The sequence below is a fragment of the Drosophila takahashii genome, chromosome 3R (assembly GCF_030179915.1).
Source record: "Drosophila takahashii strain IR98-3 E-12201 chromosome 3R, DtakHiC1v2, whole genome shotgun sequence".
In the NCBI taxonomy this organism is placed as follows: Eukaryota; Metazoa; Arthropoda; class Insecta; order Diptera; family Drosophilidae; genus Drosophila; species Drosophila takahashii.
The window spans coordinates 34,436,021-34,448,801 of record NC_091681.1 but is presented as its reverse complement, the minus strand read 5'-3'; the positions used below and the strand labels follow the sequence as shown (position 1 = coordinate 34,448,801).

Genomic DNA, 12,781 nt, shown 5'->3' with positions numbered 1-12,781 from the left:
GTTAGTGTATCAATAACAATAAAACGCTATATCTGCCTTGTACAGAGTTAACAAGTCTATATAGTAGAGTTGCTTGACTTGGATTTTACGAACTAGTTCTCTCCTTTTGGTTAACTTTTGTTTGAAATTATTTTGTTATTTGAAATTAAATTTTTATTAAATTATTTTGAGTTTAAACTCTACTGTATTGGCCAGCCTGACCGCTCAACTTTTGCATGTCCGCTTTGTTATGAATTTTTAATGTGCCTAGCTATAAAATATAATTAATATTATAAAGATAAACAGATATTTACGATCCCAGAGGCTAGAACAAAGATGATCTTAAAGAAAACCACACCTTAACGACTTTTCTAACCTCTTCTGGTTGACATTTAACCAAGTGAACTCTGTTCTCTCGGGTTCTTCGTAGATGATAGCATCGTAGCTCCCCAACACTTTTGGTTTTTGGAAACGCATCTTGGCCCCGTCCGAAAGCCAGTTGGAATAAAAACACTAACCGGTTTGCTGCCCCTCTTCCAACACCAGAAAGTGACGTCATGACAACAAGTTGTTTTTGGGTGTTGGCTGGAAAACATATATTCATGTATATTCATATAGTATTCACTCAATACTCTTACACACGCAACGACGTATCTCCGATGAATGATAAAAAAATGTGTGTGTTCGATTTGGCTTGTTTGATTTGATTATGTTATTATTTTGTGTTTATATTCCATTCATTTTGACGGCCCATGCTATTTCCCATCGCAGATCAGTGGCGATTTTTCCGTTTGGTTCCCACACCCTGGAAAAAAAAACCCACTTGGAACTTGGGGAATGGCGAATGATTGGGATCTATTTGCCCCCTGAATTGAGCAGCATGCCAGATCAAAGCGGTCAAACAGACAGACGATTTGTTTGTTGTTGGCTCTGCTGCTGCAAATACCATCGAGATCCATTACCATTTAATCTGCTAAGGCATATAACGCATAAATACTGGCCGTTTTGGGGCACTTGAGTGATGTCAACGGCTGTGACGTCATCATGGAGGGAAAGGGGAGTGGCAGGCCGTTTGGTAAAACTGGGGCAAGATCGGCGAGAAATGTAATTATGTGTTGGTTAATAATATTAATCGCCTGGCTTGTTTCGATGTGGTATATGTAGTGTACTGTAGTGTACGTGTGTGTATGACACCAAAACTAACTGTTGATTAATGGCCTGTCACAGGGGATACAGTGGTACCTGGCTGGGTTGACTTCTGTTTCCAGGAAACCAGTTAAGATTCCATGTAAAAGTCATTGAACTCGGGGAAATATTTTAAATACTTCAGGTGAAAAAGGAAAAGAAAAGTTGAAATTACCTTATAAATCAGAGTTAATGTTAGGAACCCCTACTTAATTTTTAAAGTTACTAGTATTTATTTTAGGATCGGTAAAAATTAGTTTTAAACTAAAACTTTCTTAAAATATAAATATAAAATAGTAAAAAATTATTTTTAAAGTTGTTCGATCTAAAAAACTTTTTCTGAGTAATGTATTTATCTTTTTAAAGAAAATTCTTCACCAATAAGTTTTAAATAAAGAACTATACCTGTAGTAAATATGCAAATCTAGTCTTTAGCCTTCAGCCAAATTCGTTTATCACCAGACTTTACTGCGACATTCACTGATTGACGACTGCCTTATGATTCAACCTGTATTTGTTGTTACCGATGTTGCGCCATTGTGGTTTCGGTTCTGTGTGTCGTAGTAGTTGCTGCTTCCCAATCGAAATGAATGTATAAGTAGATGGATATTGTAACTGTTATTTGGCTTCCAAACGGGTTTTGGGTCTATTCGATATGCGATTGCCTATAAATAGCCTTATATCATCAGCATATATTTGGAGAACCAACTTGTCTGGTAACTTCGCAGCCACGATCAATGCTCAATGACGGATTAAGTGCACAAATAACGCACATAACTCAGCCAATTTAGAGGAATGTGTGAATGTAGTTTCAAGATCACGTCGGTATTATTGTTTTTGTAGGCCCGCATGTAAGCTCTGTGTTCAAATTATCCAATTAAAGTCATGGGGACTTTGGGGGCACCCAGAAAAACAAAGAAAAACAAGAGGAAATAATTTGGCCTCTTATTATTGTCATTGCCATTTACAAGTCGTCGTTTTCATTTGCATAAATCTTCATCTTGGCGCTTACTTAACTCGGACTCCCCACTGTTCTAGGGGCTCTAAATTTATTTGTCTATGCTAAAATCGGTAACGATTGTAAGTTACGACTGCGACGGACATCCACAATTGTGGATGCAGCTAGCCACTTGGTGGGCCACTTCCTGCGTGGAAAACACTGCGATTTGCATTTGTTTACTGCCCACATCCCCTGCACTTGCTGCGTAGATGGATTGATTGGTGGCTGAGATTCTGGGAGCCCCCTGATTGCCCCACATGTTGCAACTTTTATGCTTTGTTTACCCATGTTCTTCTCGGGGTGTGAAGAATTTACGGCGCACACACTTCTCATAAGCGCTTGATGGATTATTAGTCCAGCGCAGACCTGGCCGAAAATGTTTATGCCAGGCGAGCCAAAAATAGTGATGGTTTGCCGCCTCTCCTCTGCTCGTAGTTTTAATGGGCGGTTTATTTATTGATTTGTGCAAAACCAAAACCGAAACCGAAGCGTAGACCATTAAGCGTTTTGAATATAAATCCGTTTGTATATAATAAATATCCATTGTTTACATATATTTCATATGTATTATATGTATATATATAGTGTGTGTGCATGGGCATGCAGTTCCACTAATCTGAGACCATTTAAGAACCCCCCAAAAACCCCACCGAACCAACCATAGAACACCTCATTGCACTCTTGATTTATATGCTAATGAAATTCGTTTGATTTGCCCCTGAAAAAAAATAATATATAGCCCGTGACCTGGAATCCGATTCGGAGCCGTTCGAGGAGCGCGAACCGTCGCGCACCGTGGTCAAGTTCTCGGAGGAGGCCAGCCAGGAGAAGGACACGCCCTTCGTGCGCCAGAATACGCCGCATCCCAAGGATCTCAAGGCCAAGGCGCAGAAACTGAAGGTAGAGCGCAGTCGGAACGAGGAGCACGCCAATCTGGTCGCGCTGCCGGAGGAGGTGAGTTGTGATCCCATTCCGGGTGCTCGATTTGATCCGAGTGCCAAGCTCTCGCAGCTGTGTTTCCATCGATAGCGAGGGGATCTTTAAGTATCTTATTGCAAATATACGATTGCTTTCTTACGTTGTACTGCTTCTTTGGCTCAATACTAATACTAGAAATAAGGTCTATTGAGTAGAATTAGAAGAGATCTAACTGGGAATAATAGAAAAATTAATAATGGAGGTTTTATTTATGAAATATTCATTTGCTTAAATTTTAATTTGGTGAGTCTAATAATAAGAAATATTTATATTATTAATTTTTTATTATATTTTGTATATAGTTTCTTTAATTTAAATTTAGAGGTCACAAATAATTTTTCCAACCGAGTACGGTTGAAATTTGTGTTGATGTACGTAAAAATTATTACCAAATTTGGCTAAAAGAGATTTCACTGACGAAGTTTTACATAAAAAGTATTACAAACTAGCGACCTCTGGCGGCGCAATATAAACTTCATGTAACTTACACATATTTTACAGACACTAAGTATAATTTAGAATTTCCCCTCAATCGTTGTGGAAACTAAAAAGTACTATAAAGTAAACAAACAAATTTCCCTTATAAATGTAAAGTAAATCAAAATTTCGCTTTTCTTCCCCAGAACGGCACCAAAGTAGCCGAGACGCCAACCGAGACCCGAACCATTGCGAATAATCACCAACAACAGGCGCAGCCGGTTCAGCAACCAATCGTTGGTGTAAATTCCAAGCAGCCAGTGGGCGTAGTCACTCCAACCGCGACGACAGTCGCCCCACCAGCAGCCATACAGGGTGGCCCAGAGGGCAGCAGCACCACCGCCAACAATGTGAAGGTGGCTACTGCAGCTGTGGTCGCAGAACTAGCAGCCACTGTGGGTGGTGGGACCACCGATGAGACCCAGGATGATGACGAGCAGGAGGATGAGTTTGTAAGTTTCAAAAAATGTTGGAGTACATCGTCATATTCTAAAACCTAACTTTATTTACTCCCTAGGAATCCGATCGCCGTGTGGGCTTTCAGGTGGAGGGCGAGGATGATGACTTCTACAAAAGGCCACCGAAATTGCACAGAAGGTAAGGCAAATAAGTCCAAAGATTAATTTAAATAATAGTTTAGATTACATTTAAAATATAGTGAAAAAAATTTAAAAAAAAAATGTCATGCATATTAAATATTTATAATAATAACAATTCTAAATTTCTGTAATAATGAACTGATCAATAATAATTATTATAATAGGTTAAATTATAAGTTAATTATAAAGATTGACCAATTTAGATCCTGAGATCCTAAATCTTTATTTAGTACCTCTTTGCCACATGGTTTCTAGCCTTTCCAACTTCCTTTGTTAAGTCTTAAGCCTAGTTTTCGTAAACCTCTAATAGCAATTCCATCCATTAATACTTACCATAAATATATATATTTTTTTTCCTATCCAGGGACACTCCGCATCATCTTAAGAACAAGCGTGTGCAGCATTTAACCGACAAGCAGGCCAGCGAGATCTTGGCCAATGCACTGGCCTCCCAAGAGCGTAATGATAGCACACCGCAGCACTCGTTATCCGGCAAAGTGACTTCGCCAATCGAGGAGGAGGAGCAGCTGGAAGTTGAGCAGGAGCAGCAGCAGCAACAACACCCTTTCGACTCGTCGCTCTCGCCGATTCCAGCTGGCAAAACAGAGGCTACCACCGATTCAGGTAAATACCCGAAAATTGTTTCAATTAATTACATTTATATTGCTCCATCTCTGTGAACTGTCCCCCCGAAATGGGGTAAAGCAAAGTGCTTTTGGGTGCATCCAATCCACAGGCATTGATGGGAAATCGATATGAAAGTGGGGGCACTGGTAATTTTCACTCATTTGCCAACTGGCTGACCTGTAAGGGCACAGAGACATTGAAGTGGAAACCTAATTGGCATCCTCTCAGTCTTTCCTTGCCTTTTCTGGGATGCAAACTAAAACCGCAAAGAGACCACTAGACCACCCATGGAACCTCCTCTCTTTTAATTGCTACAAACTCTCCACACGCCATCGAGCGCTTTTTGGGGTCTAGGCCTCACAAATGAGGTTTATGTATGTACTTCCGATATATAATTATATCAACAAAAAACAGGCAGAGAGCGGGAGAGCCAAGTCGATTAAAAGCGCGTTAGGCCAGCGGAATACTACAGGTGGGCTTGCGAAATACACGCAACAATTGAGCGTTAACTTGGCCTATAAATAGGCAGGGCACGTAGTGTGTGCTTATCAGCCGAATGATATCAGCTTGCAAAAGCTGATAAAAAAAATAACTGAGCAGAGATAGGGGAAAAAACAGTGCAAACCTCACTCAAAAACGGGGTAAACAAGTCGAGTAGAGAAGAGAGCGCCCGATAAAAAATGGTGCAAATGAAACTGAAATGAGTTGCCTCATTATACGGGTACAGAAAAAAAGATCAGATTGATATGTGCGAAAAAATTTCATTTTTTAAAGATCAAGCTGTTCATATCATTTTATCATGAATAAAGATTATTTTTATCTTATTTTAGATTATTTGTTTAAAAAATACCAAATTTGGTATTTAATATGATATAATAAAATATCATCTGGATATGTTTGCATCATAAATTTGACATAAATCATGTCGGCTTTCTATTGATATTAAATAAAGTAGAATTGACCCTTTTTACTATCGATTTTTTTTTCTGTGCACATGTATGACTAGGTAGCAATACCTGGTGGAAAAAACTGAGAGTGAGAAGAGCTAGCAGAGAGCTAGGTAGAAACTGAAACTGAGACCGAGTGCAATTGCCAGACTTTGCGACCGGGTCTGGGCGTTTGGCCCACTCGCCGCCTGCTTTAGTCATTCTTCAGTTACGCTTGCGTTTTGTCAACGTCGCGAGAGACGCGCTACATTCGTCAGCAGCTCACCGTATATTTGCACTTGTTATTATACGGTTTATCTACCTCTTCTTTTTTTTTTATTGGCATTCAAAACAGAGAGTCAAGATCTTGAGCAATAACAATAGCAGAAGCTTCTCACGCAGATAAAAACATACCTTGACTTGAAAAACAAAAAACATTTCATTGTTAAATACTTCTCAAGAGGTGAAAGGGATTCCTGTAATAAGGAAAACAACCTTCACGTTTGAGTTCTGTATAAAAACTGATTTTATTTCATTAAGTCTTTGCTTACGTAGCTAACATGAAATTCTTATAATATACTTATCTATGGTCTACGCAGAGACCACATCTGTTTGCCTGAGCGGGAGCCTTATCAACGGCCTCCTGCAATGCGACCCTATTCTGCAGTGTGAGAACTATATTTATGGTCAGGCTCAAGTGGCCTGTACTTAAGATTACAAGTGTTAGCACTGCACCCTTGTAGGGTTTGAGTTACAGATCGTTATTTACGGCTCTAGATCAATTTACATATTGACATGTACTGAACTCGTAAAATATTAGATTTATTATAAAAGGTGTTCTTCTTGAACAAGAGGTGAAGTGAGAAATGTTTTCTTCGCTTCTGCTGCTGCTGCTTACGTGTTTTGTTGTTATCGATTTTTGTCTGATGTGTCTGTCATAATTCCTTCATGGCGGAGGAGGTTTAGTCAGTCGTCTGGAAAGTTTCACACATTGCGCATACGCAGCGTATGATGGCCCAGGGCCATAATTGAATTTCGACTGCACTTCTGGCTGCTATCAATCCAAGGTTGAGGAACCAGGGAACTTATATCCCCCAGGCCAAGTAGCCTTCCCTATTTGCATTTCGGCTGCATTGCACATATACCCGAAAATGAGCTACTTGAAAGTAAATTTAGCCTTGTTTATATAGCACAAGCATTGCCTGGTTTTCACTGGGATATTTGCAGTTGGCAAACATATGAAGAGTGTGTGTGCCTTAGGTTTCGGTTCAGTTCGGTTCGGTTCTTTGTGTGTGAGTGTGCATATCCGGTTTCCCGGCATTTCCTTCGCCTTTGCACAGATTTTTCTGGTTAGATATTGCAAACGCTTCGCCAATACAATCAACATTTGCACAATTCCTTTTGACATTCCTACGTTCTTGTCCTCTATTTTCTACCATTTTTTTTTTTCTGCTAGATCCTGGCAAACAATAAGCTGCATTTGCTGCACATTTCCTGCACGGGGTTCTTAAAGCCGAGAAAAACACATAACAACACAACCACCGTCCGAGTTGCGAGTCGACCAATGTTGCCCAATAAATAAACCGTTGATAAGCTCAAGGCAATGGCATTCATTATTTATGTATTGTATCGTTGATTGCATGGCATTCTTATTGAATTTTTCCCTCAGTATGTTGCGTGTATATATGATTGTTTGTTGGTTTGTTTGTTTGTTCAGTGCGCCCTTTTCATCACTGATGTAACAAAGTATGCATTATTATTTGCTGTTCTCTTGCAGCTCAGCTCTTGTGCAAACAGCAATTTAAACTATTTGCAGTTGGCATTCTTTCTATCAATGGCCATCAAACACAAACACGATTTCGATTTTGATTCTGATTCCGGCTTTTGTCGAATGTTTAAGTTTTGCAAAATGTAGAAAATACATAGCCCTGAACTCTTGGCGGAGGAGGCCTTGTGTTTTTCACAGTTGCATGCTAAGTTTATCGCTTAAACCGCCACTGGGGGAGGGGGAAAATTCTGCCACTCTGCCATCAGTTTTCGTGACAGTTTTCCCCCCCTTTTAAAAAAGAAAGGAAAAAAAACAAGGCCCACATCTTGCCATTTTCGCGCTAGAAAACAAACAAAAATGCAATAAACGCCAGTTGCAGCGGAGAAGCGGAAAAGAGAAGCGGCGTTGTTCGTTCGGGTCAAAGAATTTCACTGCGTATTTTCCAATATTTTCACCGCCATGTTGATAGCATGGAAATGTGGAAAATTCGAGTAATTGTCACAGGAGAGAGGAGGCAATAGCAAGCCAGACCAAAAACCAAACCAAACCGAGCGAACATTGGTTTGTCAACAAACATTGATGCGGCAATGTGACAACCTGAATTGTTCGCCCCAAATTGCAATCAAAATGTGGGCTTTTCATTACCAGCTAAGCGTTTTTCGCGCCCATGATATCATCACATTAATCATAGGCACCTATGCTGCCCCACTGATATGTGATAACAGGAAATAACGCATTCGACAGGTGGACCAAGGTCATTAACTACCACTTGACTTTTCGGTTTGGTTCGGTTTACCTCGTTGTAATTGGTATACACCTACGTTCCTACGTATATGTCCAAAAATTTCGTAATGATTCAGAGCTGCCTTATCGCATCCCAGTTTGTTTTACTACTACGGTTTCGTTTTTCGCCCCTTGTTTTGCTTTATCACATTGGCTTAGGCATTCCAAAGTTTGATTAGATAGCTGTGTTTTGAACACAGCACACCCCTTTTCGTTCCCCTTTATAAGGAAGACCAACAGTGGAAATCGAAAGAGAACCGAACCAAACAGAACCGTCAGTTTTGATGGAGGGAGCTTAGTGCTGCGTTATTGTTGTCGGGATATTTCAGGCTGCTGTGTTTTTATGGCGAGCATAAAAACTTTGTTCATTAATTTTTGTCGCCACATTTAAGCGGACGACCCGTCGTACGGTCCGTTTTGTTGATTTCCAAAGCTTAACACTCGCAATTTGTCAAAAGCATCGCTTTAACCTGTCCGGCAATTAATCATTGGAGTCTGTGCTCCCCATAACTCTAGAATTTTTTCATTTTCATACAAAAAAATTGGAGATCACGTGACTTTAGGTCGCCTTTAAGCCTCGCAACTCGAATACTTGATCTCTTGCCATTGATAATGTCGGGGTAATTAAAATCGATTGATTCGATGCGGTCATTGGCTCAAATTCCATCCAGAATGGAAAGCTAAATTTGCATGAATGGGAAAAGTTTTTCTGTCTTTTTTTTCTGTTTCACTTGTCACACGAATGTGGCAAGTTGAAGCAGCTTGTTGGCCACAGATTGCCATTGGGGGGTAGAGAAAAAAAAAAAGAAAAGACAGGCGAATGAAATATGATTTCTGCCTTTTGGCATGTGTCCATGCTGTTGGCTAATTTCCCAGGGACGAGAGAGAAGTCGCCACTTCTCCGTTCCACCGGGTCATTTACATATAAATGACAAAACAAAAAGAAAGAGCAGCGGACAGGAGAAACTCCTTCGGAATTTGGCATTTGTCAGGAGATAGCAGGAGATTTCGATTCTGATTCCGATTCATAAGATTCATAAAGCAGCGTGCAAATGCTAATGCATTCGGGAAATCATCATTTCTTATTGCCAGCTTCTCATTTTACGATTTGCGGTGCATTTAAATTTTTATATGTTTATGTTTATGCCATTCATTTTACGCGAGGACCTTATTTTTATACCCGTTACTCATAGAATGAAAAGGTATATTGGGTATCGCCTTAAACGACTTTTGTCGTATGTCTGGCGAAAAAGTGTAAATGCCTTTTGTTGTTTTTATTAATATTTATCGAAATGTAGAAGAAATGTTTCAAATCGCACCATTCATTTAAAAGTTATGAGTAAATAATGACATTTAATCTGTGCAAGCAGTCGCTTTACTGCATGCATGTCTCCATCTCTCTCGCACTTCCTCTAGCTAAGTAACAGGTATCTGATAGTCTAGGTACTTGATTCTAGCGTTCTCTCCTGCTTGAAGCTCACCTCATTGAGCATCACGCGTGTGATGTCATCGTAAAATGCTTAAATGCCCGCTTAAGTGGGTGCCGCAAAAAGTTCGCAGGCACTTGGGCAATCAGTAAAATAAGTCTGATAAGAAAAATATGAGGAAAACAAATGACTTTATGCGAGATCCTCCTTGTGCTGTGTGCAGTTCCTGGTTTCGTTTCGTTTCGTTCGTATTCGTATTAAAACTTCACTTTCCATTCCCCGCAACCAAAAGATTGCCTACATTCCGGGGTCTTGGGGAAAACCGGAATAAAAACCAACACACAGCACGTGTCATTTGTTCTCCTCCCCGGGAAAAATCTTATTTTGTTTTATGGCTTTTTCTCTGGTTATTGTTGTTTTCCTCTTCCCCCATGAAAAGCATGAAAAGATGGCTTTATTCTGAGCGTAAACGTATGCATGTGTGTGGGTCTGGTCGAAATATATCCATAAAAATATCTTTCGCTTACACATTTGTCCGACAATTCAGAGCATCAAATTGAGAGCGAAGGAGATGAGTTGTTGAGTTGGCATTTAAAACATTTAAACGGAATGTTTTGCTGCCATAACACCTTTTTTGCTTAAAGTTCTCCGTAGCCCATTGAAATTGTTGAGTTATGAAAACAAACTTGGGTGGGTCTCAACTGCTCTGCTGTAAGCAAACAAATACAAATTTTCTGAATACCCCACTCAACTTACCGAAACTCAATAAATGGCACATCGAGTGAATGGCAATGTCTGAACTGAAATCCAGCATAATATTAATGTTGACTTGACAGGCAGGCAGACGGGCAGGCTAAAGCTGAGTGCCTCTGTCTTTTCATTTATGCCTTGATTAACATGAAAACTCGCATACAATTACAAAGTGAAATTGTCTCGAGTGCTCTTCCACCTTCCCCGTAAACAGAGAACCAAATCATTTTGTTGGCCAAAGTGCCGACGGATTTATTGAGTGCAAATCAGCAATAGGGAAAATGAAAGCAATAAATATGTTTTTCTGAGAAGGGAAAAGTTACTGGTACTCTCATCTTCTTTACGCCACCTGTTCCTCAGCCTCTTTCTCTTACTTTCTTTCTTATTTTCACCTGAGGGACGGGACGTCTGACAGGCAAAGGCAGACTGTCTGTTTATTTATTTAATAATTATACAAAGTCGTATTCTCAGCTGGGGGAATTCTTCTGCCAAGGTCGTTGCTTTAATGTCTGTTTCTAGTTGGGGGAAATATGGTTCATTGACTGCTGTTTATGGGCAAGTAACAGATGCTGTTGGCCAACTTTCGGGTCATTCAATTTGAATATCATTAGGGAAAATTGTATGCCGAGCACAAATCCCTTTAGATACATTTGTTTAGTGGGTAGGTGTTTAAAATTTGATTAGATCAACGCCAATAAAAGTGTAATTCCGATGAGGTTTTCCATTTCATTGCACTTGAATGACTGAAAAGTTAGCTTCGCATATTAAAAAGTGCAGTCAAATATAAAATAGGTTGCTGCCTCTACAACACACAGGGTGTCTGGATGCAAGATGCTCGGCTGCTTATATTAAAAAGTGCACTCAGATAAAAAGCAAATCAAGCCATGTTCAATGTTAAAATCAAAGTCAAGGAGGGCAACAACACCCTGCCCCGAAATGGCCAGCGTAGCAATGGAAACTTTGGCTATTCGGGAGCGGGAAGTGGTCGCAATAGTCCGGCGATGAGCAGCCTGCGCAGCTCACTGGCCTCCTCCAATCGAAGTCCCAGTGGTTCGCTGCAGCGAAAGGGCAAGAGAGTGAGGATAGTGACCAGCTACGATCCGGTGGATCGGGATTGCGAGAGGCAGCGACAGCATTATGGTAAAAATTATGCATAGTCACATGTAATTTTCTTTAAATAAATATATAAATAAAAAAAAATTAAAAAAATAAATAAATAAATAAATAAATAAATAAATAAATAAATAAATAATAAAAAAATAAATACATAAATAAATAAATACATAAATAAATAAATATATAAATAAACTATAAAATAAAATATTTAATAAATTCTCCCTCTTCTTCTTTGCAGACAATCTGGATGGCGTCACGGAGCTTCGCTTGGAGCAGTACGAAATCCACATCGAACGCACTGCAGCCGGATTGGGTTTAAGCATTGCCGGTGGCAAGGGTTCCACGCCCTTCAAGGGCGACGACGATGGCATCTTCATATCCCGCGTCACCGAACAGGGACCCGCCGATCTGGCTGGCCTAAAAGTGGGCGACAAGGTGATCAAGGTCAACGGGATTGTCGTCGTGGATGCGGATCACTATCAGGCGGTTCAGGTGCTGAAGGCCTGCGGTGCCGTGCTCGTTTTGGTGGTGCAGCGTGAGGTGACGCGTCTGATTGGACACCCCGTTTTCAGCGAGGATGGCAGTGTGTCGCAGATATCGGTGGAAACGCGACCACTGGTTGCGGAGGTGGTGCCCCCGCCAGCTGCATCTATTAGCCACGAGCAGCGTTACATCCCGGCAGCCATTGAAATTGCGCCCCAACAACAGCCGATTCAGCAGGTGGTGGCCCCCGCGCATAGCTATTCGGGCAACGTGTTTGCCACACCCACACCCATAGTTCAACCCACTGCTGCTGCTGCTGTCGCCCCCAATGGATTGATACTGAATGGCAGGGTGTGTAATCCATGTGAAATCCCTCTAACCAAAATCCCACCTCTACTGCCCCTCACTATTTGTGATTGATTTCTGCTTTTCCCTTTCGATTTGTGGCCTTTTCCAGGAGGCTCCACTGAGCTACATCCAGCTGCACACGACGCTCATCCGCGATCAGATTGGCCAAGGACTGGGCTTCAGCATTGCGGGCGGCAAGGGTTCGCCGCCGTTCAAGGACGATTGCGATGGCATTTTCATATCGCGCCTCACCGAGGGCGGACTGGCGCATCGCGATGGCAAAATTATGGTGGGCGACCGGGTGATGGCGGTGAGTGGAGAAGCTGCGTAGGTTG

General features: G+C 41.0%; 1 protein-coding gene across 13 annotated transcripts in view; it reads left to right on the top strand.

The window, feature by feature from the left end:
* scrib (scribble planar cell polarity protein) overlaps positions 1-12,781 on the top strand; it is a 68,000-nt gene that overhangs the window by 24,419 nt on the left and 30,800 nt on the right. For 10 of the 13 annotated variants that reach the window (XM_070217058.1, XM_070217053.1, XM_070217059.1 and 7 more), the window contains 6 exons: positions 2,904-3,118; positions 3,766-4,071; positions 4,137-4,216; positions 4,583-4,842; positions 11,854-12,449; positions 12,556-12,756. In XM_070217058.1, coding sequence (XP_070073159.1) covers positions 2,904-3,118; positions 3,766-4,071; positions 4,137-4,216; positions 4,583-4,842; positions 11,854-12,449; positions 12,556-12,756 — 1,658 coding nt within the window. Of the gene's footprint in view, positions 1-2,903; positions 3,119-3,765; positions 4,072-4,136; positions 4,217-4,582; positions 4,843-11,309; positions 11,640-11,853; positions 12,450-12,555; positions 12,757-12,781 lie in introns of those variants that run through there. The other 3 variants (XM_070217054.1, XM_070217055.1, XM_070217061.1) reach the window with 3 other exon arrangements.